Source organism: Ascidiella aspersa, chromosome 2 (genome assembly GCF_963924565.1).
Source record: "Ascidiella aspersa chromosome 2, kaAscAspe10.2, whole genome shotgun sequence".
Taxonomy (NCBI): domain Eukaryota; kingdom Metazoa; phylum Chordata; class Ascidiacea; order Phlebobranchia; family Ascidiidae; genus Ascidiella; species Ascidiella aspersa.
In genome coordinates this window covers 10,190,908-10,218,907 of record NC_139448.1, presented here as the reverse complement: position 1 = coordinate 10,218,907, position 28,000 = coordinate 10,190,908, and the positions used below count along the sequence as shown (strand labels likewise).

Sequence of the window (28,000 nt, the reverse complement as noted above, 5' to 3'; positions counted from 1 at the left end):
CTAGAAGGAAGAAAAAACATTCGGGATTTCTTTCACTTCAGTCGTACATAAAAAAAAACTATATCAAAAATCTTATCAATAGAGAAAAAATGAAATTCAAAGGGTTTCAAATATCTCTACACACCTTTGAGCAACCTAATATCTTCATAACAATTACATTTAGTAAAGTTCCATTTAAACTGCAACTCAGATCCGACAGACGGGCCTATCTTGCTAAACACTATAGAGAACACTTTACTCAGTAAAGGGTACTTAAGTCTAATTAGCCTTCCAAAAGGAGCTACGCATGTGCTTTTTAAAAAGAGTTGCAAAACGTGAAAACAAATCGTGTTTAACGTTTGCAAAACAATAACTGCTACCAAGCCGGAGCTTGCAAGTTGCAACGCACAGCCCCAACGCTATTACTACAGCGCTGCAGACTCGGTTTGTGAGGACCGGAAAAGGTTAAGTTATGCGTTCTAGCGAGGCTGTTGCTGTACCCGTCGCGCTCTGTTGCACACGCATTCCTCAGAAAAAGGTTTATTTACGCGAAAATCAGACACCGCTAAGGAAAGCTCGCATTTCAACCGGACAGCATCTCTATAAGCGACGAAGCTTTTATGGCGTCGAAGCCAGTTTCACTGTGAAAACAACAAACCAACGACCAGAACATAATGTTTTACCCTGTATTAGCGTTCGGGCTTGCAGAGTTCCTGTAAAACGGCGCTTACTGATTTAATTTGTTAAGCTCAGTGAGCTATTCAGTTGAAGCAAACGGCTAGAAACAAGCTGTTAAGTACTGCTATCGTGACTGGCCAAATTCTAAGCTGCCCTCCGGCCAAAAATGACTTAGCATAAGTCAAACTAAATTTCCCAATCAATTGCGCATCACTATACAGTTCTTTCGTCATACCAAATCAGAACAAATACGCAACGTCATACTGTTATATGATGTAGCCTTCTTGAAGATAAATAAAAAAAAATGGCCAGCCAGATTCTGCTGACCAACAGCACGTCTTATCGGAAGGGTTTGCAACATAATACGTACAAGGAAAAAAAAAACAGCAAAAACTGCGTTTCACTGCCACACGTCATTTAAGGATATTTGAAGCAACTGGTAAAAACTGCTTTGAAAATATATGAAACGTACATTATCCGGACAATGAAGTTGGTAGCAACAGAGAAGATATATTTTTTCCCTATTTTCTCAGTCAAAGTCGTGCAGACTACACGTCAACAGTTTATATAACAAAAAAAAACAGCACAATCCAAGGGCGCCGTTTTATTTCGTCCAAGCACAAGACGACACAAAAATTAAACTCTGGGCGAATTTCGAACAGTTTAGCACAATTGTGGTTATCCAACGCAATCCAATCGGCTCCGCAATCTACAGGACGGATGATCTCAGGATAGCGTAGCCCATGTAGGCACAAGCACCGAAGCCAGCAAAGAAGGTGAGACCTCGGGCGGGCTGTGGGATTGTGGCTGTGTAGGCGATTGTGTGCAAGACACGACTCGCGGCAAAGACCTGAAGTAAAAAAACAAGATATATTTAGAGTAATTACCAGTGTTGTAATGACTCGTATTTTGGTCAAAATTGCGCGGCTTGACTTTTGAGCAAATGACTGGACTTCACTTCACTTAAGTCTTTCGGACAAATGAATTTTTTTTTCATAAGGCATTTATTTTTACGTTATTGCTCATAATCTGATGGTTTATATTTGAAACTACTTGACTTGGACTTGAGCTATTTTGAAATGACTTGTTTATATCACTGATAAAATCACTATAATCAGCCAAACTGGTCGTGCAAAACTACTTTATCATTATTATCGCTAAGAGTATTTAACGCGTATAGGAAATGATTGAGTCGCTTTTTTTTTAGATTTGCAATTTATAATTAAAGGTGACTTAGTTAATAGGTTTTTATAGTAGCATTCATAACAAACTAAAGTGACTATGAATTACAGAAGCATTAATCAATCAATCAAAGACGTTTTCTTAGGTAATAGGTTTATACTTTTATTTAAAACAAATTAAGGTGATTACGAGTTACATATGAATCGATTCAATCAACCAATGGTTTTATTTTAATTTTATAAATACAGCATACTTTTATTTTAAAACCTATTATTTTTGGTAATAATCCGGCAAAAAAAAATGCCTGCTTACAACTCACCAAAAGTCTCGCCATGTTTTAGTCAAATTTTTGATTTTACGCAGTAACTTAAAAAGTTATAGCAATTGATATTGTGCAGCACAACAAATGAAAAAACTAATGTTTGAAGTCAAATTTGTTTGAGGGCCTTTGTTTAGGTTAGGCCAAAACCAAGAAAAGCAAACCTACCCTGAACACAGTTGGTTGGTATTATCGACCAAAAGTCTCGCATCTTTAAGTTAAATGTTTGATCAAAATGTAACAACTTGAAATGGCTGTTGAACAACAGATAGCAAAACTAATGTGTGAAGTCAAATTCGTTTGAGGGCCTTATTGCATATGTTGGGCAAATACTAACAAATAAAAACCTACCCTAAACACGAGCAAGGCGGTGGCGTACTCTGGGCTGATTGCAACGTAGATGAGGCCAAGCAGAACAAACATGTACACGTTTTCCATGTCGTTCAAGTGGCAGCGGCGAACCTGCAAAAAAACAATTAAGTCACGCGACTTTTTGTGTTGTGTATTTGACTTAATTGCATTGGAGTATTCGTAAAATGTTTAGGAAACGAGACGTATTGAGTTTGAAAGTCAGGATGGGTTCGTTTTTTTAGAAGCAGCTTCTATGCCAACAGAATTGCTCGATTTCTGATATTTCTATATTTGGCTTAATTGCATTATTAGAGTAGGCAGGATAAAGACCGCAAACATTTTAAGCCTTGCGAATGGAAAATATAGTCTGTAAAAATACCGTTAAAATAAGTTTTTTTTTACAAGTAAAAGGCGAAGAGGAAATTTATTAAACTTGTTGTTCGTGGCTGTTGACTTTTTGCTGTGTCACGACCCCTGTGTAAAACTGTTGAATGAGTAATTGGGGTGGCGTGTTGTGGCAATTAGCATGGTATCTTCAAACAAACCAAGGTATACACAAAGATGAGAAAAACGGAAATCTATCCACGCCCCCACATATATTTATTCTAAATGTCTTAAATAAAGACTGACTTTAATTATATCTCGAATTAATCGGAATATTATAGCTTTAAGTGGGATATATTGACGTCATTAGTATGTAAACATGAGAATTAATTACTAATTTTCGCTTATTAATTTCAACGGTAACTGATGTTATAGCTTTCACAGAGAGTCATTAGTATGCAAAGGTGAGAATCAATTGCTAAGTTTTCGTTTATCCATATTAAAGGTAACTTACCCTTTCGACTGCTTCGACCGGCTTCAAGACCCTCTTGATTTTTTCCGGGTCATTTGTTCCAGCGTCTTCGGGCGAGATAAAAGTATTGTTGCTAAAGCGCTGGACGATGGTAAGACACACAACGAACATCATTTTTACGAGCACAATGCCGCTGTACAGCAGATAGGCCTTGAAAGTAGGGTTCTCTAGGGTATAAGGACCACTGTCTGTCATCTTGGATATCTTTTCGATTACTAACTTGACTCGAAAACTCGTGCCAACTACTTTGAGCGCTTTCAAGACTGATTTAACCTGGCGTTTTGTGCTTGGCAAGTCGAAGCAAGTACACAGTGGTGGCAGTGCTTGCCCTATGCACCGCACACCGACTAGTCAAATATTAAATCAAACACTTTAATCGGATTAAATATTCCTGGCGTTGTGTGCCTGGTGGTGGGAGCACACAATACACACCTTGCCAAGGCGAACCAGCTGATATAAACGGTTTCTATATTGAAGAAACGGCAATACAATACCCTATAATAGGTCAGATGAAGCGTGCTAGAAATTAAACCGAGTGTGGCGATTTAGAAGCACGTTTTTCACAATAAGCAATTGTCGGGAAATGCGATAGTCTTTACGGCGGCAATGTGTCTTTAGATAGAAGCGACTTCGTCATATTTCGACAATGAATGTATGGACAAAGATTGCCCATACCGTTTCAACGCGTCAGTTTTTATTGGAAAAACAGGAAACAATTATAATAAAATTAAAGGCTTTACGATTTAAAAACGAGGCACAAACGAAAAAAGCGCACAATCATTTACCCTAAACATATAAGAAGGGACACGTAAACGTTAAAAGCAACGGCACAGTCCCCCGGAGATATATTTAGGACAGTGAAGCCTTCAAAATAAGAGAAGCCATTGTGAGGTTGACAGCCACACCGGTCAAAAAGCACACACCCCTGTAAGGTTGCGGAATTCCGTTCAAATAAACAACGGTATGTGTGATCCGACTGACGGCAAAAACCTGCAAAAAACAAGAACTTGAATGTTTTTTTAATTTTTTAAAAATAGCATATATGTGCCGCGCTGGATTAAGCATTGCAGCCATGTACTGTGACATGTTGTGGAGTTTTACTCGCATTGCTGTTTAGGAGGAAATCCCATGTGCTACACGATTTACATTTCCAGTTGACCACGAGACAGAGGACTGCGATTTTTTATGTACTTGGGCCACAACCGCATGAACATTTCGTCACGGTAATTTTGACAACGACATAAAAGGCTAGTTTCGACGAATTGGTAGCAAAATGTAATATCACTTTTCCAATTTTATTAAAAGACATTTAAGTGCAAATTAGGATATCTTTTTTGTGGCACAACTGGTTTCAGGTCATAACTTGGTACTTTTTTAAATGAGGGGATAAAAAATCACTTCGGAGACTGCCCAGGAATTTGCAACAATAACAAAATCCACACAAGGCTTAGCAGAACCTGTATCAAAACGGAGTACATGCATGGCTGCGGATTTCAAGTGTTCAAGTTTTTAACTTACTCTAAAAAGCCAAATGGCCGTTGTGATATGAGGGTCGGTGCCCACGTAGAGCAAAGCCATGAAGATAAACACGTACACGTTTTCCATGTCGTTGCGATGACATCTTCGCACCTGCAACAAGCATATTTTTACAGAACTTGTTTTTATTACAAGGGTAACGCCAAAATGACAAACAGGCGAATTTCAACGTGCTTTAAATAAATTCTGCGTTTTTTTTTTAACTTTTAGGTGTTTTTTTCAATGTTAACATCCTTTTAGAAAAATTCTTTATTAAAGCTCTTGTATTATGGTTAGTCAGTAAAACGTTACACTACTTGCTTTCAAATGCAAGCTGCTGTATGGCCCTACATACTTCTTCAATACACCCTTCAAATACCTAACCATTAGGCTAACAGCATTTAGCTTACAGAACAGAACGTCACACTTACCCGTTCGACGTTTTCGTTGGGCAAGAGTGCCTGCCTCTGTTTTGCCGGGTCCGATCCGACCCTGTATCCGTCCTCACTGGTCCTTATGGCGCTAAACTGGAACCTTTTCCGCGTTGTCAGAAACGACATCATGCTCGTTTTGAGGAGCATCACAACGCCGTAGAACAGAAAGGCCTTGAAAACCTCATTTTCGAGACTGTACAGATTGGCCGACATTTTTCAAACTGAAGTTGGATTTAATGCGTTGCAGTGCGCTTGACATACAGAAATCCTTCTTGCATGCGTAAGAGCCGGCGGGCAGCTAGTCTGCAAGATTTTGTACAGCCAGGCGTACACACGCTTCGCTGTTTGCGAAACCAGTAACAGCCATCAAACACAAGTACCGGCGTGTTTTTTATGTTTGCGTAGTAATCGGGACAAATCACGTTCACGCTTTCTGCGCACGACTCACACAATACGCAGCGGTACAAGTTGTAAACACAGTACTTGGCGTTTAGCATGTACAAACGCGGCACGAATATTGACAGACGCGCTTGCTTCTAACAAGCCATTGCCTACAATAATGCAAATCTTGGTATCTCGTAAAAAAATCAGTATACATGGCACAACGTTCGATAATTGAGACACAAAAATCCGGTAAATGGCAAAACTGTTGCAACCTCGTATATCAACTGGAAGATCACACCAAGCAAAATGCAACATCTCGTTTCGAGAATAGTCCATTTTACTTGTTTTTACATCTCCTAACAGTTTGATTTGAAGTCTTCAATGTTGCAAATTTAGCTGCTTTGAGAAAATCACTTAGCTTTTAGTGTAAAACTTTTTACGCATAACAAAACGCCATAAATACCGAAACCGTTTCAGTGGGGTAGCCAGCCTAACTTTTTTGGGGGGAAATATTTGAACCTGAACTTGGTAAAGTGTTTGGGTGGGACACCGCTTATCGATGCAGAAAAAAATACAAGGTATGCTAAGTAGGCAGACTATATTTATAAACTTGGCCTGAAAGCCGCTACCTCACATAGAAAACCTGACTTTACATATTATTTGTAGTATATGTTTTAGTAATATTTTGATGTGAGCCATGTCCCCGTGGTCCATCCCTTGTTATGCCTATAAAACTTATTATTTAGAATCATGTGTTCTCGATACACTGCTTACCAAATACGTTGTAACACAACATGGTTTATTTGCTAAACTAATTGAGATGTTAGAGGTTATGGATTCGCAACTTAATAACAAACTTGTGTTTTGAACTGCCCCTACGAATGGAAAAACGTCACACGACTCACCACTCCGGCTTCTCCCGACGTAGTAACCGCGACAGGATACCGGCGATGGACGTCATGAGTGGGTAGTGCTGGACACTGCTCAGTCCTGAAAGGAGATAAATACGTTTTCTATACATCATGTCAAATTGCCAAGACCTCAGTATTTAAATTCAACATATCAAAAGCCTTATAGACAAGGTGGAAAATCGGAGATACCACTCGAGGTTGGAAAAGGGTCAATAAGCAGAGCAAAAAGCGGTAGTCGGGTACTTTTGAAAACTTAGGGGGTGCCGACATGATGCGTTGGACAGCATAAAAAAGTAGGCCGAGAATAACACAAAGGTAAATTTAGTTTTGAAAAGAAAGAAATGTAACATAAGTCAAACTGCGAAAAACGGTGGAAAGTCTGTGTGGCTAACCCATCGAGGCACGGAGCGATTAGACTATATAGAAACCCTATAAAAAGGTCTTCCGTCAGTTCTGGTCCATTATTATTTGCGTTAATACGCACCTGGCTGTTTTCCTGTGACAACTTTGTCGAAGAGACTGTCCTTACTCGTCACTCGGTTCAAGATCTGGTTGACGCACTGCAATTAAAGTACTGGTTTACCATTGATATAACGCTAAAATAAACACAAAGTTTACTAATTTTTCAGTTTTGTTAATTAGATTACAATTAAAAGCAGAGCATTACTTTTTATCAAATCAGATTAGAATTAGAATCACAGAATCCGCAATGAAAAGAACTAAACTCAAGTCTAAAAAAATGAAAAAACGACATCAGACAATGTAACATTTTCGGTAAATCCAAAATTAGATTGAAAATGAAATTAGAAACCCTTTAAGGAGTAAAGCACGCGCCATTAAAAATCGAAACAATTAAAATTGGACGCCAGAAGCAAATAATGCTCTTTTAACTTTAACCACCCACAGGTAATTCCCCCAATTTTCAGGTGGAACTACACATATATACTTGCAAGGGTAAATTGGAGAAGCCAAAATCAGTGTTTTGGTTAAAAAAAATAAAAAAGTTACTCACACTGAATGGCAACATAACGATAAACAGGACTTCGACGCGGGTCGCATTTTTCTATTTTTAAACCAAAACAACGGCTTGGCTCTTCAGTAAGATGTCTTAATCAAGATGTTGCCGATCTACTCGACCTTTTTGACTTTGCAATTCTTTATCGAGCTACATTACAGATCCGTGCATACTGCATACTGTATCCAAGAGAGTTTTTTTGTAAATTTTCATGAGAAGTAATCTAAGTGCACAAAGTCTGTCAGCCTAAAGAGCGACCTGTACTAGCCCGGTGAGCAGTATCTCGGCGTTGTCGTGCGCGTCCCAGTCCAGAAAAACGTCGGGCGCCACGGCCAGGGTCAGCTCGAGCACCCGCATGAGGGAGACGGAGAGCTCGAAGAGCATATCGACGATTCTTAGCTGACGGAGAGCTTGGGCGTCCAGGGAGGCTAGGAGACCGCTGGCGTTGTCCCAGCCGCGCACATTTTGTTGATGAACCTGTTAGAAGAATTAGTATTTTAAAATTGTTAAATTGGCAGCCAAAACCCTAGAACCCAGTGTTGTAATGACTTGACTTAAGTGCATTTAAGTCGCTGTTTTCAAATGACTTGACTTGACTTAAGTCTTTCGGACAAATGACTTGACTTGACTTGACTACAGTCTTTTGGACAAATGACTTAGGTTGATAAAAAGTGTTTTTATTAAGCATTTTTTTTATAAAATTGAGCTATTTATCCAAATGGCTGCACATAAAACAAATCGCTTGCTAAATGTTGCGTTTGTCTTATTTTTTAGTTCAGTTGTTGTTCCTAATCGTACTAGTTAAAAAATTCTAATAGTTTTACTTTTTGTCACAGGACGTGACTTGAAGTTGACATGCTCTAATTATGACTTGACTGGGACTTGCGCAACTTGCGCAACTGATGACTCGAACTGGGACTTGACATGTTATTTATTCAACAAAACTTCAGTTGGACTTAAGTTATTTAAAAATGACTTGTTAGAACAACACTGCTAGAACCTATAGATGATATAATGATATGATCGGTGCTGATTTGATACCAGAGTTTTAGCCGTAGCAAGCGTTCAAAAAGCGTAATATTTTAGAAAGAAGTTTAAATAGACTGAAACTCAAGATGCTTTGGCATTTCTCCTTTAGATTTTTTAGTTGTAGTGAGTCAATTTATTGGAAAGATTTATAAATTTGTAAGATATAATTGTTTAAACACTTTGTTTAACAGGGTCACACTAGGAGAGAGACGGTAGGTAGTTCTGTGTTTTTTGCGCCAGGTAAATATAAGAAGCACTGTAAGGTACTGAAAAACACTAAATATTGTCGTTTTTTTGTTTTACACCGTGTAACCTACCAATTTTTAAAACATAGTAGCAGCCGATTAACAGGACAACAATGAATCGATCGCTTTCGATTTCTAAGGCAAAAAAGTCTAAATAAAAGAAGAGTTCCGTCGCCTTGCACTACTCGGATACTCGCCTCTTGCAGCTGACCAATGAACTCGGAGAAGCTCCAATTGAGATGCTCAAGAATGCTGTGCACAAACTTGCCTGCCAAAGTGGGTTCAGACAGAAGTAACTCGCGCACGCAATCCAACAGCTTGCTCGGTACGTAAGGGTCTGTAGTAAAACGATATTTTGGAAAATTATACGCTGACATTCGGGAAATTAAGGAAAGTTAACTGAAATCAGTTGCCTTCCAATGACATACCGGGTGGTTTCGGAAAAGAAATTTAGCAGTCGGCATAATTATCGGCAGTACGGCAAGATCACAGTTTTTACATGTGTACTGATCGTTCAGTTGCCTGCCTCTCAATATAAATTATTCGCGGGAAAGGCAAGAAAACACATTAATTCAAAGCTGTTATCCTAGTCCAAATGGCCAAAAGGCAATTACAATTCTACGCTCACAGATAACGGTAAAGCAATACTGTGATTTTGGTGAAATAAGACAGCGCTTTTTAAATCGGGGTTGCACGAAACAAATTACACTTGTTTGAAAATAATGAAGTTTTCAAGCGGTTTGTAAGCCACACACTGGGTTGATATTTTTTTCATTTTTACCGCAAAAAATGTTTGTGTGCGTTATAGCCACAAAAGCTGGCAGTGCGTTCAAACAGTCTAGGACAGGGATGTCCAATCCGCGGCACGCCTGATGTTCATGTGCGGCCCACCACTTATTCTCACTTTCAGTATCCTTTATTTAAAACAATTGTTTCGACTATCATCAAAACGTGTAGAACGCGCAGTATTTGATGTAGGTCCAATCTTATATTTTTTGTGAGACTATAATCGAGCCTAATGTCGCATTTCAAAATCCTTCAAACTCTTTTCAATTTTTTTTTCGCCATAAGGCCGGGATTTACTTGCATATTTGCAGACGAGTTCACTCTCAAAGAGCGGGTGTTTATAAGTTAAGTTGTTTTATGACGTCACGATATAACGTACCTTATGACGTCACCCCTTAAATTTAATAGGTTTTGCGGCCCATCGAAATTTCTAAAGTGGCAATGCGGCCCTTTCTGCTAAAAGGTTGGTCATCCCTGTCTGGGACAAGAAAACAAACGTATTGGCAGATCCTGCCAATTTTAAACACGGTGGTCGCGTCTTGGTATTTCGGGTTATCATTTTACAAAGAAATGACCGCTTCTGCGTAAAACTTTTGTTTATCAGAGAAACGGTTTTCAAAACCAACGCATGGTGGTATAATATTCAGGTAAAGTATTCAAATTTAATTCGAAAAAATGTGTAAGAACAAATTTTAAAACATCATTCAAATCTTACCGTGTTCTCTGTTAAGTAGCTTCTTAACTTTTGACACGTAAGGTGGGTGATCGTATCTCATCGCAAATCCGCTGCCCTGTGAAAATTATAAATCTTATTAATATGAATTCACTATCATAATAGCCTTATGATTCCCAAGGAATTGGACGAACGGAAAAGAGCCTATCATCAACACGGACATTGTGCGTTTCTTCAGAAGTATAGAAGTAGCTTTTTAGTGTATTAGAAAGTGACTTACCCTCCACAAGGTGGCTAGTATGCGGTGACCGACACTAGTCCATGGCTTGTCTTCGTCGTAGGCGTAGAGCATGTTGCGAACGAACGATCGCAGGCTGCAGAGACCAAATAAACAGAAGGTTAAAGTTTAAGCAATGGTGGTGCTTGGGCATTTTGATCTGGTAGCCGCGACGTAGTTCTATCGCACTCAACTAAATACTGTGCGAAGGCGATCACTTCGTAATTATAAACCGTTTAAGGAGCGGTGTAGTAGTCCGCAATCTAAGGCTCCAAATATTCAGTATGACCTCGGCTTGTTATATAGCGCAGGAAAGCGGATAAGGCACGAAAGTGAAATATATATACTACACACTTTACAATTTTTAGGCGTGATGATGTAGTTTCGTAGGAAAAGCCGTGAAATCTCGTGGTAAACACAATTTGACATATTTATGAGTTAATACACGAATATAAAGTAAACCAATTTCCAGATAGAGAAACACTACGTGCTGTGTGGCATTCATCAGAAACACATTAAACAATTTCAGGCGTGATTATGAAGTTTTGTAGGCATAACCGTGAAATCTTGTCGTAATCACAATTTGACCTCTTCATGTGTTAATTCACGAACATAAAGTGGTCCAATAGAGAAACACTACGGACTGTGTGGAATTTTAGGCGTGATTATGAAGTTTCATATAGGTATAACCGTGAAAAACGTAGCATCACAATTTGACCTCCTAATATGTTAATACAGGAGTATAAATTTATCTCATTTCCAGATATAGAAACACTATACGGACTGTGTGGCACGCTGACAGAAAAAAAAACATTGTTCAATTTCATAATGTAGCAAGAGTTCAAGGCTGTTAAGTTGTAAATATGAACAGAAGTGCTGTACTTACTCTTCGATGGGCATCGTCTCAAGCGCTTTGAGTTGCCACGGGTAGGTGATGAAGGTTGTGATCGTGTTGGCAAGCATCGTTTTCACATCTGAAATAAACAACCAGGGTATGACCATTTTCCCTGAATGATTTCGCATAATGCCAACATGTGTTATTCAAACTACAATAAAATAGAAACAGTTTAGTTAAGTCAGTTAAATTTTAAAGCACAAGGATTGCCAATACTCCTCTGTGATATTATAAACATTTCATTATAGTAATAAACCCAAATAAGTTAAAAAAAAGTTTCATGCCCGTTTACATAAATTTGTTGGAATAACTAAAGAAATTCGTATACCAAAAAACTAACAACAATGAAGGCAAACTGTTTTGTTCACAAAATTTGTGAATAAACCAAATTTAGCAAAATATACTTTCAGAAAACCACGTTGGGTTGAAGTCGAACGCGAAATGTCGTAATTAATTTTATTCATTTGTCGCCAAAACTGTATGATAACTTGTGGAGTCATTCACCAAAGTCGTCAAACAACTTTTTTTTCACGGCCGAACAGTACAATCCGTACGGTGGCCCTATTGCCAATTAAATTGAGCATTTTTATGATTCAACTTTTCGTTTTCTACCCTAAAAGATATATTTCTCGTTAAATAAAATTTGCAATAGTAGTTAACCTTTCCGGAGTAAAAAACAAGAGTTTGCTTCATAAACCTAAAAAATTAGGATTGCACGTTTTAATATTATTATTATTATTATTGATAATCGTTATTTGACTATAGTGTTGGCAGCTATACTTTTTGCGCAAAATTAAGGGCTCGGTTTTGCAATGAAATACAAGGTATCAGACATTCCAACTAACCGTTGCTGATCACTCGCGAGTCACAGTGAAAAGTGCTGAGGAACTTGATGAATGACCTCAAGGTCGTGTCGTGGTTTGGAAGCTTCTCGAAGGGCTGTGATGGAGCGAAGTACTCGCGCAAACACTTGTACAACCTGAATGGGGCGAAGGATTGGAATATTGCAGAAAGCGAGCGAAACGTAATACATAATATATATACTGTTGCTGCCAGGCATTGTATCAATTGTAAAACTGTTCTTCCGTCAATATTTTGTGTTAAATGTAATGACTTGATGAAGATTTCCTGTATAGGTTATCGAAACTTCGGTAAATTTAACAAAAAATATTGCCAGAAGAAAATCCAGGTTTGTTGCTGTAGTTTTCACTCTCGCAAAGTAACTTTAAAAGAAAACCACAGAACATATTTAAGAATCACTACTACGCTATATAGTAGTAGTAACGTTTGATACAGGCCTCGATGACAGATCGTATATTACCTTAACATTAGTTTGAATCATATACAGTTTTATACACACACAATAAACGTCGCACGTTTTCACTGGGATGGCCACATGACAAATGGCACCGGCTAGTCATACCGCGTTATTTAAGATAAAAAAAAAAAACAGATTACTATATAGCTACGCCAAAACGGCATCATTAGTTCGCTTAACATTTTTCAAAAAATGTTATTTAAAATCGTTTTAAACCTTTGTGGTTCTTGTTTGACTTTACGATATGGACAAAAAATCAACAACTGGCAGTGTTGCAACAGGCCCAAATTCGAATATAAACAATAAAAATAATACTAATAGTAGTATTTTAGTAATGTTCTATATTATGGTCCGTCTACTACACGCTTGGAAACTACAAGGGGTGACTTATTGATAATTTAGAGGGAATTCTTTAACGTTTTCGGTGTATTCAATATTTCCTCAAAAAGTTGTTTTTAGAACTGATTTTATCGTTAAAAGCAAGCGCAAAAGAGGATACAAACATTTGTTTAATACCTCGTTCCGGCAGTCAGGTAAAACTCGGGCATGAATGTGAACAGGGCTCCCTTCTCTGCGGCCCGGTGCGCGGTTCGAATGCAGAGCTGCAGCAGCCACCACAGGTTGTTCTGCGACTCCTGTCAGACAAATATAACACGCTTTATCGACAGATATGCGGTATATTCCCATGGGCGTCGTATTCATTGCGCTACATTTAGGGATAACGTAATTTCTCAAGCCTAAAGCTAGACTTTATATGCGATACCTAATTGCTGGTTTATCTGCTGATAAAATAGAGTTAATCTCTACATTGCCAAATTTTTGTTGTCTTTTTAAAAAAAGGGACACCTAGTTTTAAAGGAATAGCCTACAGGTAAGTTTTAACCCTAAAACAGGTATTAGTTGCAAACATCAATGCCGTAAAAAAGTGTGCAGGGGCAAGTTTATAGTAAAGAGAATAAAAATCTATATGCTAGTATACAGTTGTTGAATGTAACCTAATATGTTCAGAAATTTAATGTATTCAATTAAACTTTATATAAATATGAATTACTAGTTCACTATTACTTATCTATTAAAGCATACTTTTTCAAAATTTTTGTTATGGTACTATTTTAAATGATAGAGGTAACCTGATAAATCATTTGTTTGTGAAATAGGTCGGGAACAACTGCTCTAGAACGAAGTCGTATATAGTTGCTAGTCAGTCTTAGCTTTACTGGGGTATGAAATAGGCCAGTGGTTCTCAACCCTTGGGTGCCAGTTCCAATGCTCAAGGGTGCAAAAACTCTTACAACTTTTTGTGTAAGATTAGTGTAAAATAAATCCAATTATAACTTCCTACGTTGTGTAGAGATGATGTGTGTTCTTCCAGTTCCGATATTGTGACATTCTAGTGAATTACCCACGGTAAAATCGTGTAGGGGTGCCGCAATCTATTTAATATTTCTGAGGGGTGCCGCTAGCAATAAAAGGCTGAGAAACACGGTACTAGGCTAATTCGCATTACACCGGGGTACTAGAATAAGTTATCAACGGTTTTCTGGTGGTATATCACTACTGTATGTGGTTTTACTTACCGGGGCGTAGACAGAGGCTTTAAGCCAAGCAATAGAACGACAAAGTTCGGTCATATGACATAGGAGGACGTTGTGTGATTGCGTGAGGCTTGTACGGACGTCGTCAAACTAAAGGTAAATTCATGGCAAAGATGTTAATATTTTGTTAAACTTTTGGTGTGCTTTTAAAAATAAATTGTTACTTTGATAAGAACATTTAAAACAAAACTTTTGTTTTAGAAACGTGATTTACTTGGAAATAAAAAAGCTTTAGCAACATAAGCAAAATGAAAAACAGCACAAGCATATTATATTTGTAAGTCAATCGATACAAATTATACCCAGCTACACTCAAACACTTACTTTGGGCCCGGCGCATTTCTTCAACTTAATTTCGATTTCGTTCAGTGCGGTGGCGTATTCCACAATCTTCGTACGCGTTGTGTGGATCTAAAAACAGCAATATAATTTAAGAACATCCATGTCTTTTTTTAAGACACGGGGAAGAGATAAGGTGATTACAGAAATCTTGTTTAAAAAAACAAAACAAAAAAGTCTCGGGCTCAACAGAATTGCTCCAATAATATAAAAATCAAACTCGGATAGAATGTTCAAGGCATCGATTCTATATTTTTATCACATACACAACTTTTGGCCACTAAATTTGTAAAAAAAAAAAAAGAAATTACCTTACTGGAAAATAATTACCGTAGTGATAACTGTAAAATACATGCGAATGTGTGTTATTATTAGTTATACCTTAACTCTATTCTAATGGGTTGCCAGACTGCAAAACCACAATTCCCTGGTATGAGTTTTTTTCCTATTAACAGCCCAACACAGATTTCACACGCAGAATCAATTCAAAACGTAAAAAAATTACACATTGCGCTTTGTATTTATGTCGCGGCAAAAAAGGTTGACGAACACTGAGAAATAGCAAGTGACATACTCACTATCTTTGGCTTTGCATTATTAAATCATAATATGCACGTAATGTAGTTCGTTTTTGTTCAAAAAATGGCATCACATAACTTTTTAATTGGTTTTAAACCGTAAAAAAACATCGATCCAGCCTAAGCAAAAATCATGTTGTTCTGGTATAAAAAATTTCCCATATTAACCACCCCACAAACTTCACACCGTATATGTTAACAACGTAAAAAATCACACCTTATCCATGTGCTGGTGCATGACGTTGGTGTAGAGCAGCAGGCATCCGTCGGTAAGCTCAAGCAAGTGTGCCTTGGTGGGCAACTTCTCTCCGCTGTCGCCGTCGTCGCTCGACGATCGCTTCCGACTAACGGTTATGCTTCGATCTCTCCCGGTCATCTTGTTGCTCTGGTTGAGGAGAGCTCGGGCCAGACGCAAGACGGGGTTGAAGCTGTCCAGGTCGGCGTCTGGATGGAAACGCGGAGGTGGTGTTAAATTATGAGCGTAAAAAAGCGTTTGGGAATGGTCTAGTATAAAATGCGCCAGAAAACTGCTCAAATGAGTGAAGACAATGAGTCTGAAATCGGCCCAAATTTTTAAAGAAAAAAAAAACGCCTTCTAATGGCCTAAATTTTAAAAGACTTGAGTTGAGACGGTTGAATATAATAAACGCGTCGACACAGGGCTCAAATGTTAAAAGTTGTAACGCCTAAATATAACAAATATGCGTCTAAAAAAGGTTCAATATAAAAACAATGAACTTGAACTCGTCCGAGGTTACAAAGTGCATCTGAAAATCATGAAATAATCGATGGGTCAAGACCTTAAAAATGACACCTTAAAAAACGTTTATAAATCGTAATAGAATAAAACGTGCACTTTATGCGAGCAAAATCGTTACAAAGACAAGGGTAAAAAAAATTGAAACTCTAGAAAATCCTAGCCCCATAGCTATTTTATATCCTAGTTGCATTGCAAATATCGTATAAAAGGTAAAAACGCACCGTAAAAATAAACACGGCATTAGGCTGCTTAAATATTCAACGACTTCAATTTTCATCCATACTATTTCGTCTTTAGAAGAAAAAAAAAAACAATATTCAGTGCAGCGGCCTTTGTATTCTTATATAGTTTATGTTCAACAGCATTTATCCTGAAATGCATACAGGAAACAAATAAAACAAACTTTTCAAAAGTTGTGTGAAAAAAGGGAGCCACGCGCGAACCCAAAAGCAATCCTAAGTCATCAAATATTTGGTTTGTCCCTTTAAAAGTTCCCCCTACCGTCGTCGGCTCTTGCGAGAGTTGAAAGCGAAGGTCCGGCAGCATCTTCCTCAAACAGCTGCAAGATGGCGCTGTGCTCACTCCACGGGTTGTCCTCATTGGTCGCCCGCCGGCCGCCACGCCCCCTCGCCACAGACACGCCCTCTTTCGCCAGTTCGTCTACGAGGATTAATAGAGAGTTGATTAAAATTAGTAGTATTTAGAAATGTGGGACGTAAACCTGGCACGATTAACTAGTGTGTGGTGGTCTGATGCCAGTGTTGAAAACAAGTCATTTTAAAAGTCCAATTCCGAGTCCTTTTTACTAAATAGCAAGTCAATTCCAAGACGAGTCATTTGTATCAAAAATAAACTACTAAAGTTGTTATATTCATTCTATTCCAAATAAGCACAGCAAACACCAAATACGAAACAAATAGCAAGCAATTTTTTTACGCTAAAAAAATGGGGTAAAAAAATTACGAAAAACATTTTTTCTAAACCCAAGAGAAATCTAAGTTATTTCTCTGACTGATTCAAGTCCAAGTGAATACAATTCCAATCATTTTGTCAAAAATACTTGAGTCAAATCGAGTAAATTAAAAACAGTGACTTAATTAACTAAAGTTATTACAACACTGTCTGATGCAGTTTGACGCAAGCAATGCACGCAAATTCTGTCGTAAATATTTAATAAAAAAGGGTAAATACTAAACAACCACAACGACTAAAGCTGTTGGCAAATTTAGGTTCGTTCTTTAAGTTTTATATTCATCCGGAATAATAAAAGGTAGGGATTTGCAAAGTTGACGAAATAATTTACACCAAATGCGGTTTGCTTAAGAAGTCGCTGCTTAGATTACAAATAGGTAATTCGAACATTAGAGAAATAAATGAATATACAGTAGAATGTGTTAATATTAAATATTGTAAGGTCAAAATTGATTGAATTCTAATTTGTTAGTGAAGAATAACTTCAAACAAAAAAAACAGAAAGCAGAAAGCATGCTCTTCTCAAAAGAGCATATTCTTTGCTGCCGGAAATGATATAAACTGAATCGTAAGGGCCAGGTGCGAGTAAAGTACCTTTGTGTTCGCTGAGCAGGTGAGACTTGAGGCCGCCGACTCTCTGAAGATCGAAGTAGTCGATGGTGTCGGTGTAAAACGACTCGGTCGGGATGTAGCCCTCTGAAATAAGGTTATACTTGTTATGCAAAAGCGGCACATAAACGGCTAACCGCTATTACTAAGTGAACATGCGCATAGTGCCTGTCAGTCGTTCGCCCTTTAAATATTGTTAAAATGTCCACCCGTGAACGTTGGCTAATGCAGTCGCTGCTGCAAAATGGATGTAAATATATTTTAGGTAGAAATTTCCACTTTAGTCCTCACGCATTTTCAACTTAAAACAGTGTTTTGTTAAACGGTGATTTTGAACTGGTTAAACAGTTACTCTGTAACTTGAAATTGCATCTAAGCAGACAATTAGATACAATACAAAAAGGTTCTGCAAGCATGCAATAAAATAAATACCTTTGAATGTTTAAAAAAACGAATAACTTAGAATTGTTTGAAACTTTTCCAACAAAAATTAAACATTTACGACCCCGGGACTGTTTGACTTACGGTCGCTGTTAAGAACTCTTGACACAAGACAAAAGACATATTCTGACTTAAACGTATAGTATATTTTTTCTCACAGAGTCACAGCACTCAAAAGTTGTTGTGTTACTGTCCTCCAATACTAATTTTCAAAATTCTTTTCTGTTATTAGTATAACAAAGTTATGATCACAACTTTTGACACTGTATTTAAACAACATGCGAAAACGTGTAAGAATGGACAAACACAACCAAATTTTTTTTATTTTTACATATGGGAAACAATCATTCTGACAGCACGGAGGTTTTGTTAAAGGCTGCTTTCAAACGATGGATAATTCTAATTCTTTTCCAGAAAGCCAACACACAGAAGCAAGCATATGGGGATTACTGGTCAACGTAGCCCTGACACTGCTGGCCAAACGAGATTAAAATGCATTATCGATTATAGCGGCAAAAGTCGTGCTTAGTGATAGGCTTCTTTATAAGGTAAAACGTTTCGTTTAACCTTTGCGAATTGGGCGCCTAAAAAGATTAGCACTTTGTTATCTCGAAACCCGAATGGCTGCACCGATTCTTGTAAAAAAGTTCGCACTGAGCGCAAAAGGCATGCATTGCGTTTATGTTGTTTTAAAAGTTGAATAGGTGTCACTTACTTATCATATATAATGGCCATATTTGCAAAGCTGAATATTGCATTAACTAGATAATTTGGCAGAAATTGCATTTTGCATGAAGTCAAAGTTCACACAACGCTTTCGGTGTTATCAAAGCAGTTAATTATAATAGCCATAAAAGAAAGGTTCCATTTTAACTAATCGTTTTTTTTTTGTTTTTTTTTACGTTGCCACGGCTCCGTTGAATTCTCTGTCCAACTATGTATTGTACAATCTCGGTGAATTCTATTTGATTAAGTTGAGCCCCTGTGGAACCTTACAGAAAAGAATCCTGCCTTATACCTGTGATTTTTTTTTGGGGGGGGGGGATACTAACATTTACAAACGTTTTCCAAATAAAAAACTATTAGCCTTAACAAACAACACAACAAAAAGTTTAAAACGTTTTCCTAATCCCTAGTGAGACAGGTTGTCAGACGGCTTGGCTCAGACCGTTTACTGACTTGTTCAGTCATTTAGGCCTCCTTGGCCAATCCTTTGAACCACAATTCGTTTACACATTGCGGCGGTAAAAGCTTATTATTGACTTCAAAATAAAAACGTCTTGTAAATAACAGGTTTCATCGTTTAGTACCTAATTTTTAAAAATAATTGTATGTAATACGGTTAAACATTAAGCTCAAAAGGGGGGTTTATTTACACGTGTCGTTTATTTTTCTTTGCCACGGCTCAGTTGAATTCCTTCTCTAACTTAAGTCTGTTCAAACATTGAAGGACGAACAACAACGCGGTCAATGATCTCTCACCGTACGAGCTGACGTAGGAAGGTTTGCACGGCTCCGACGAGTCCCACTGGGCTCTGATGACGTCGACCAGTCGCTGCATGAACGAGTGGAGCACGATGGGCGGCGTCACCATCGTGTGCTCCGACTATGACGTAACAATACGGAAGCCCGGCGTCAATAAGGAGCGACACGGTCGAGATAAACAAACGCAGATGACCGTGCGGAGGTTTTTTTATAAGTGATAAATTGAAAATGATATGTGAAAATAACTTTTCCATTGGCCACGGAAAACGACAAAAATGGGCTAGATAACCTGGCCGGGCCACTTTTTGGTCATTTGGCCATAAAGTGAGTGGCAAGGTGAATACAAAGGGGGTCGACTAAGCTTTACTCTTTGTTTTTTTCTTTTTTCGGTAAAAGTCAACAAAACACATACAATTGCACTCACCCGGTGGCTTGAGACCACGTTTTCGAGGTACTTGCGGAAATACTTGACGAAAGCGCCGCTGATCATTCCCTGCAAAGAAATAAAATTAGTAAATTACAAAAAATATTGCTAAAGGTGTAGTAATCTTACTGTAAAACATATTCTATATTACAAATCGAAGTTTATTTTGCGACACTAACAATCGAAATTATTGCCTCGGTATTGTTACGTAACATTACTCTTTTGTATGAATCTAGTTTCTTGTACAGGATTATTTTGTTTGCCAGCAGGTGCCAAATAAAGATTTTTACTCACTGATATTTGTCCGTCCAGCACCATTAGCGTCATGATCTCGCGTTGCAGCTGTTTCACGGCTAAAACAAGAAGTATAAAATAAGTTGTCAAATTAGATCGAAAGATAGAAAGGGTATAACGCAGTGATTCTCAACCTTTTTTAGAGCAAGAGCCGCATTTCAAACCTAATGTTTGCAAGGAGCCGCATAAAAAACAACAGTAGGCATATAATTAAAAAATATTAAGAAAGCAACAGGAAAACATCAAATATACATTACGCTAGCCAGGCTAACTAATTAACACTGTTTGCCATAGCTTGTCGATCAGGACTAAATATATTGTAACGTAACAATCACAAAATTATTTTAAAGAGCCGGATGGAAGTACCCGGTAACATTAGTACTTCGCACTCGGGATCCTTGCTGATACAATTCATTAATTCTTGATTTCTCTTACTTACTTTGTTGCAATTCTGCTACTTCTAACTAATTTTTCACTCGGTTAGAGAGCCGCAAAATGTACAGTTGAGAGCCGCATGCGGCTCTGAGAGCCGCGGTTGAGAATCACTGGTATAACGAGTTAAAATGTGACAAAACGACTATAAAACTTAAAAAAAAGCGTTTAAAAAACAAAATTAGGACGAAATTTAGAATGCTAACAACGAGTTAAAAAGGTGGTGAAAAAAAGGCCAAAAATAGGATTAGACACCCTGTTAGAAATTGTCAACAATTCGACTATAGTAAAACTGGGTTTAACAGATAAAAAGAATTCGGAGACAAAAATCAAAATCATTTCTTAAAAAACACGTACCGTCCATTTTGTCCTTGAGTTTTTCGTAGCCTCGCTCGTAGGTGGCTTTCGGGTCACGATCCTGCAATTACAAGCAAAGCGAGGTATTAGGGAATGATTTGTTTGGGCAAACTGCTTAAAGAAACAGCAGCATGTGGAATGCAAATACAACGCCTATTAAACACGAACGCTTTATTAAAATTATGTCGGCCTAATTCGGTAAAAAAGCATAGCGGCGAAATAAAATCTAAAATCGAATTTAGGAGTTGTTTTTAAAAAATATGATTTAACAGTTATTCAAAATATTGGCCAAACCATTTACAAAAAAATCTTTTTATTTTATCTATTTTGCATGGTCCCACAGTTAGTTTAAGTCTGGTTAAGTCTCTTTGGGTTTTAAAAACGGTAATCGCAGTTAAAAAGGCGAAAATTTTTAGAATTTAATTGAAAGCCACGTGAATTTAAAAACAAGTCGATTTTTTTACCTACCTTGCCCCACACCATTGGTATAAGTTGGCTGAGTCCGGCCTCTCTGTGCTTCGAGGCTTGCTTGATGTGAAACAAAGCTGGAATCTCTGAGTTCCTGTCAAACGTGCTGCCACCATTCAACATTAAGGTTAAGGAAAGTTAAAACGGGCATTGTTATTTTCTGAAGTGGATTAAAGTTTGGTAAATACGTCAAGCTTTTATTGGTTTGGACCTGCAAATATTATACAAAATATAAAATCTTGCTGTTTAAAAAAATAAATTCAGTAGTTAATTATATATAAAAAAAAAAAATAAAAAATAAGGTTGTTACATTTAACAAAAATACCTGCCTTAACACTATCACAACTTAAAACTGCCAAAATTTCCAGAAAACTTAACTTCGCAACCCAAAAACAGTTAAACAACTCAATTATGCCGTTTATAAAATTAAAATATTAGAGAACTGTAAAAAATAGCCAAGCTACATTGGACTAATACAAGCAACACAACTAAAAGTGGACAAATGAAGGATATGAGCAGTGCAAGGCCAGGTTTCTCCTGGTCTGTTTGTGCTGGAAGAGCGCCAGGAGGAAAGAGAGGATGCGGGTCTGCTCCCGGAAGTCCACGTGGACGGGAGCGGAGCGGTATCTTCTGAGGACGCTGCCGAAGACGAGGTTGATGCAGTCTCGCGCCTCGCGGGCCTGGAGGAACAAAATGAGAACAATCGAGTAAGAGGAATAAATACAATGATTTTGTTTGAAAAAAGAAACACAATTGTTTAAGGTTGTTCGAAAAGCAGATTAAGTGATTTTTATGAAATAATAACCTTTTTTGTAAAGAATTACGTGGTAAATTTTTAGTAAGAATAGGATTTTGGGGGAAACTTCATTGTGATTCTTTGTGGAATAATCGAGTGAGTTTGTTTGGAAAAAGATACAAAATTGTGTAGGAATGTTTGAACGAGAAATCGGGCGATTTTTTGTGAGGAGTTAACGTGAGGAAGTGATATATTTTCAGGAATGATAAGGGCGAGATTTTTTTGTAAAGAAAAATGAATCTGGTTCTTCGCAGGAATAGTCGAGGGAAACATTTTTTTGAATAGGAGAAAAAATCAAGTGAGATTTATTGGAGAAATAATAATAATCGGTTGAGGTTTTTTAAAGAATAATCGAGTAAAATTTTGAAGAAAGAAGGACAATCGTGTAACATTTTAGAAGAATAAGCGGGTTAATATTTTAGCTAACGGAGCACTACTCAGTTAAGAGTGGTAACGTGAACCTTAGGTCATTTGGAATGATTTAAATCTATCTTATTTTTAAATAAAAAAAAAAACAATATTCAAATTACGATTTGTAAGTAAAACTTGGTGAATAAAGCTACCACCTTATATTGAGAAAGTTTCAGGTCGCAATAATTGTATTATAACAAAAAATATAACGTTTTTGACCAATTAAATCTGTCCAGCTGCCAATCATCCTTCCGCGGGCGACGAACTAACACGTGACCTACTCACCTCGGCATATTGCCACAAGCAGCAGAGCATGACGTGCAGTTCACGGCTGGGTGCGTTCGGCGAGTCTCCAGTCTCGCGCAATGAGATGAGAAAGGGGAGAAAGAAGGACTCGACGTTGTAGTGCGATTTCTGCAAACGAGGAAGTGGAAGATGGTTAGATCGATGAAAACGGACAAGTCACAAAAGACGTAATTAAAATTAATTTAAAAAAATACCTACGACAGTTTTAACGAGTCACGACATTCGTATAACGTGTTTTAAACAGATTTTTTTACATTGTTTAGAACAGAGCTTGCCAACGGTGGCCCTCGCCGCCTAGGGGAGCTGACCAGTTCTTGGGGGCCACAAGAATGTAATATTTTAAATATTTGCTGGTTAAAATTAAAAAAATGTGACAATCTGTGACGTTATTTTTCAGGAGGCCAAAAGTTGTTTAGAATCCATGGTAAGAGACAACGACTGATAAAAGGTTGAGAGCCATTGTTTGAAACTTTAGACGATCTAGCACTTGACATTCGTTTTTTGTTGCTTCCATTTCGGGAAAACATGGGCCGCATATTTATAACCATTTTTCAAATTATTTTTAAAGTTGCAAATGCGATTCGAACAATACTGTATGGGCCATGGTAGTTTTTCTGCGTCTTAGGCTAACGTCCAACCATTATGCCTACAGTTGCTTCCATTGAAAAAAGCATTCAAGGTAAAACGGTCACAATGTTCCTTGGTAGACAAAATATGTCAAATATCTGTCAATCAAAACAACCATCATGACAAACACGCCATAAATGAGAATAAGTGTTGTCAATTATCGCGACGCCGTTTTTGCATCGTTTTTTTTAACCGATTTTTTTCGAAACGTACAAAAGCTTAAGAAAACGAGAATAAAAAACGCGTTTTAATCGATAGTAGTTATAAATGAATATTCCCGTCATTTTATTATATTTAACAAATATACTGTTGCTGTATTGCTTTTCCTTATCGCTTACCCTAATACATTTCTAGAGGCGCAAACGTTCAACATTACTGGTCGCCTACGAATATACCACCACGATCACGGATTATTTGAAAGTAAACACCAGCTAATAGTCGTCGGGGTTACTTTGGGTCACGGTAGCGTCACACGTTCGATTTCCTCGCTTCAAATGTAAACTAGCAGCCCGTCAGCCAATAACGTCTCGTAGCGCAAAAAAGGGCACACGGCATTGTGACGTCATAGGTGCACGACCGATGTTGTTTTGTATGTTGTGAGAAATGTAATTAATATACGTATTTGAAGCATTTTGGGCGTGAAGGTAGTTTTAAAAATGACGCAGGATTGGCGCGTTTAAAATTCACATCAAATCTGACGTTCTTTTGTTGGTCACGTGTCCGCACGTTGTATGTATGTCATGAGAAACGTCATATTAATACGCGCTTTCGACATATTTTTGACACGGAGGTATAGTTTTAAAAATGACGCAGGATGGGTGCGGTCAAAATTCACATAAAATCTGCTCTTTGTGTGATTTTAACGTCAACTTTCACTTTATGACGTCATTATGTGGTTTGTTGCGACGTTGCTCGTAAACTTGTGAGACTTTGCTGCACTTTTTACGATGCCAGTTTGAACTGGTTAAAATGCATTTGCGTCGATTGTGACGTAATTTTGCCGTTTGTTTTACTGTTGATGTTCGAATTTCAAGATACCCTAACGCACTTAGGTTGCCGCTCATTGACACTTGAATTTGGTATTATGAACGTAGCCTATGCTTGAACTTACCATGAGAGGTCCGACGATTTGCGTAATACAGGCCATAATTACTTGTCTGGTGACCGCATCCAGCTGGACGTACAGGTCCTGAAACACAAAGGTTCTATTTGTTGTGGTTTAAAAACGTGAAAATTTCACGTCGCTTGGCAACAACACTGTTAAGCAGCAAATGCTGGTTGTCGCTTAACTTATAAACTTGACTTGTTAAAAGGTGTTTTTGCAAATATTCCACAATTAAAACAGTTAGAACGGCGTAGTAAGAATATAAAGCCCATACAAAGCATAGAGTTCATTTTTCTTATTCGAATGTCTGTGTTCTAATTTATCACTCCTCCGCAATATTATTTCTACCGCGTAAAAAACCCTGATCGATCTAATTTACAGATAGGATATGGCCTTTTAGGACTTAGAGGTGATATGGATTCCACATTTATGCAAATTAAAAACTAGACCACAAACTTTGAGAATATTTGATTATTTAGAGAAGTGTTAAGTCGTTTTTTTTTATTAATCACTAGATTCTTAACTTGTCAATGTCGCAAAAAAGGTCACAGGAGTCTCAACAATTAAATATTACCCTGCTAAACTTCTCAAAATAAAAATTCAAAAAACAATCTTTTCAAACTTACATTTTTAAATATAAATGAAACGGTTGTACACCCAGTATTTTAAACAAAGCTGGTTTTATTTAAAAAATTCAAAAAACAATCTTTTCAAACTTACATTTTTAAATATAAATGAAACGGTTGTACACCCAGTATTTTAAACAAAGCCGGTTTTATTTAAAAAATTCAAAAAACAATCTTTTCAAACTTACATTTTTAAATATAAATGAAACGGCTGTACACCCAGTATTTTAAACAAGGCCGGGTTTAAATTAAATGTGTCACTTTGATCAAACAGTTGGCGCCTTGTGTCACTGGGACGGGATTGTTTTAAACTCACCAAGGCCAAAGCTGAAGTGTAAGCCTCCGGGCAAGGCGCCCTTTGAAGTCACGGCAATTTACAGCAATCGGCTTGGTTATGATTAGCCACGATTAAGACGAAAATAGCTTAAAAGGACCAGTTTTTTGGTGTTTGTCATCATTTTTTTCAGTTTGGTCGAGTTTTTAGGTTTGACCATCAATTTAATCAAAACTGTCATTCGAACACGTGAATCGTATTTTATTTTTAACTTCAAGGTTTTTTAACCTAGGTCTTCGGAAAAAAAATCTGTTTGAAATTAGAATATAATGTTTCACAAATAAACAAAATAATTAGAACACAAAATATATAAATAAAGTACCTTTAATATTCCTTAACTGAAATGACATAACCGTCATTCAGACAAACAGCTAGAAAACCGGCCGAAAAATAATAATAAGTCTGACTGCTCGATGTCAAATGCGTCACTAAATACAGCCGTAAACGCCGCCTATAAAAGCTGTCGTCATTTCACTATTTTATCAGCTGTTTACTCACAGGCCGGGTGCGTTTGAGCTGGTGCAGCGTGGTGAGGCACTTGACCATGTATTCGGCTTCTGCAGCGTCGCTCGGCGGGTCCTGCGGCAAAAAATTCAAGTCTTAATTAACTCTGTCAGCTGCCGGGATTTCGTACTGCAAAGTTCATGCTTGGAAAGGGTAGTAGGGGAAGTGTTGGACATTTGACTGTTGCCTTGGCCGGAATAGTTTCGTTTTTTACAGGAACTGACAATGTCACTTATTGGAAAATGTACAATGTTGCTTTAAAGTTTAAACGAACGAAAACTCATATACTTCATATGTTTATATATTATAAGGATGAACGGTTTCGAATACAACAAACGCTAGATATACTCGATTATAGGACAAGTAATGCGAAAGTTTTAATATTTTTGCAAAATCTGGGTTTTAATTAGAGAGATCCTGTATTACTTCATAAAATAAAAGTACCATGTTCAGATGACGGCGCCATTGAATTAAATTAAACGTTTAAAGTAATTTTTTCAGGTTATGAGGCCGAAAAAAATAATTAGTAGTTAACCTACTTTTTTAACTAATTTACCATTCAGGGCAAATTCGCTGCGTTGGATAACAAACTTGGCTACAATTCCTATTTTATTACGGTAACGGACTCCTGTATGGGATGAATACCGATACTATACGACTTAGCGTAGGGCAGTGTTTCTTAACCTTTTTTAATTGGGGGCGCACCTTGAGACGTATGAAAACGTGGCGGCGCACCTTACGAGCGAAGCAAGCGCGACATTTTTAAGATGTACCGATATTTCTCTTAAATTGGCTGCATTTTTTTATTATATGGGTTTTATAGTTGCCTATCTTCAAAGGGACTCCCAGCCTTTGAGACTAAAACGTTATTTTGTTTTTGTCCATTAAAGTCTTATTCCGAATGATCTTGGATTATTTCGACATACTTTTTCCTCGCTCGCTGCGCACCTAGCAGCCTTCCATGGCGCACCGGTTGAGAAACGCTGGCGTCGGGTATCGGTTTCCGATCTAATATTATCGAACAACCCTAGTTTAATTAATCCAAATTGGAAACCCTACATTTGTAGCAAAAGGTATCGCAATCTTAAACCTTCACTACGCTGTCAAATTAACCATAAACAGCTGCAAACTGAAAAACACTGAGTGGTTTTTAACGCGATGTGCAAATAGTAAGCTGTAAGTGTAACTTTCATACAATGAATACAACTGCATTAGTTAAGCAACGTAATAGAACTTGTTACTTTGTAATAGGGATTTTTAGCCTGGTTTTATCGGTTGGCAAAAGGCAACGTAGAATGGATGTAAAGATCACCAAAGGCAGGAAACGGCATGGCTATTAATAACTTCGAAAGCAGCGCAAGTGCAGTAGAATACGCGCGTTCGATTTGCAAACTTCGAACCCAACCCTCATTTAAATCAATTTTCTCAAGTCTGCAATAACTTGCAAAACAAATTTCGGTTGATACGCGATCCTAGAATTTCGCCAATGACCGTTTCAATGCATTCACGATAAAGCAGTGCGGCGAATGTAGTAAACCACATTTCTCACATGTACAATAACTTGCAAAACAAATTTCGGTTGTTACGCGATTCCAGATTTCGCCAATGACCGTTTAATCATAACACATTCACAATAAAGCAGTGCGGCGAATGTATAGGCCGCACGAAATTACGGCACTCCCTAAAGACC

At 37.6% G+C, this 28,000-nt stretch overlaps 2 protein-coding genes and 1 pseudogene across 2 annotated transcripts in view; all 3 read right to left on the bottom strand.

Annotated features, from left to right (window-relative positions):
* The window catches only part of LOC146163547 (E3 ubiquitin-protein ligase RNF123-like), a 59,109-nt gene that overhangs the window by 24,901 nt on the left and 6,208 nt on the right, over window positions 1-28,000 (bottom strand). The window contains exons 9-31 of the mRNA XM_083383084.1: window positions 26,305-26,385; window positions 24,853-24,930; window positions 23,094-23,222; window positions 22,115-22,281; window positions 21,602-21,704; window positions 21,134-21,194; window positions 20,345-20,403; window positions 20,051-20,119; window positions 19,624-19,747; window positions 17,686-17,787; window positions 16,621-16,779; window positions 15,577-15,803; window positions 14,767-14,853; window positions 14,425-14,532; window positions 13,364-13,482; window positions 12,375-12,508; window positions 11,521-11,608; window positions 10,638-10,731; window positions 10,400-10,475; window positions 9,096-9,235; window positions 7,883-8,101; window positions 7,094-7,169; window positions 6,604-6,688 (exon numbers count right to left, since the gene is read on the bottom strand). Of these exons, the coding sequence (XP_083239210.1) occupies window positions 6,604-6,688; window positions 7,094-7,169; window positions 7,883-8,101; window positions 9,096-9,235; window positions 10,400-10,475; window positions 10,638-10,731; window positions 11,521-11,608; window positions 12,375-12,508; window positions 13,364-13,482; window positions 14,425-14,532; window positions 14,767-14,853; window positions 15,577-15,803; window positions 16,621-16,779; window positions 17,686-17,787; window positions 19,624-19,747; window positions 20,051-20,119; window positions 20,345-20,403; window positions 21,134-21,194; window positions 21,602-21,704; window positions 22,115-22,281; window positions 23,094-23,222; window positions 24,853-24,930; window positions 26,305-26,385 (2,585 nt within the window). The remainder of the gene's footprint in view (window positions 1-6,603; window positions 6,689-7,093; window positions 7,170-7,882; window positions 8,102-9,095; window positions 9,236-10,399; window positions 10,476-10,637; window positions 10,732-11,520; window positions 11,609-12,374; window positions 12,509-13,363; window positions 13,483-14,424; window positions 14,533-14,766; window positions 14,854-15,576; window positions 15,804-16,620; window positions 16,780-17,685; window positions 17,788-19,623; window positions 19,748-20,050; window positions 20,120-20,344; window positions 20,404-21,133; window positions 21,195-21,601; window positions 21,705-22,114; window positions 22,282-23,093; window positions 23,223-24,852; window positions 24,931-26,304; window positions 26,386-28,000) is intronic.
* On the bottom strand, window positions 1,367-4,067 carry LOC146163549 (microsomal glutathione S-transferase 1-like). The gene is made up of 3 exons (XM_083383086.1): window positions 3,348-4,067; window positions 2,510-2,620; window positions 1,367-1,507 (listed from the first exon to the last, which is right to left on the bottom strand). The coding sequence occupies exons 1-3, from the start codon at window positions 3,558-3,560 to the stop codon at window positions 1,367-1,369; spliced, it is 465 nt and encodes a 154-aa protein (XP_083239212.1). The 5' UTR covers window positions 3,561-4,067.
* On the bottom strand, window positions 4,215-5,598 carry LOC146163548 (microsomal glutathione S-transferase 1 pseudogene; annotated as a pseudogene).

Excerpts from the sequence above, each read along its gene's own strand:
- LOC146163549 (XM_083383086.1), bottom strand. The coding sequence starts at position 3,560 with ATGACAGACAGTGGTCCTTATACCCTAGAGAACCCTACTTTCAAGGCC. Across the intron at positions 2,621-3,347 it reads CGGTCGAAGCAGTCGAAAGG|GTTCGCCGCTGCCACTTGAA; the intron begins GTAAGTTACCTT and ends GTTTTTTTGCAG. Across the intron at positions 1,508-2,509 it reads CCGCCTTGCTCGTGTTTAGG|GTCTTTGCCGCGAGTCGTGT; the intron begins GTAGGTTTTTAT and ends TTTTTACTTCAG.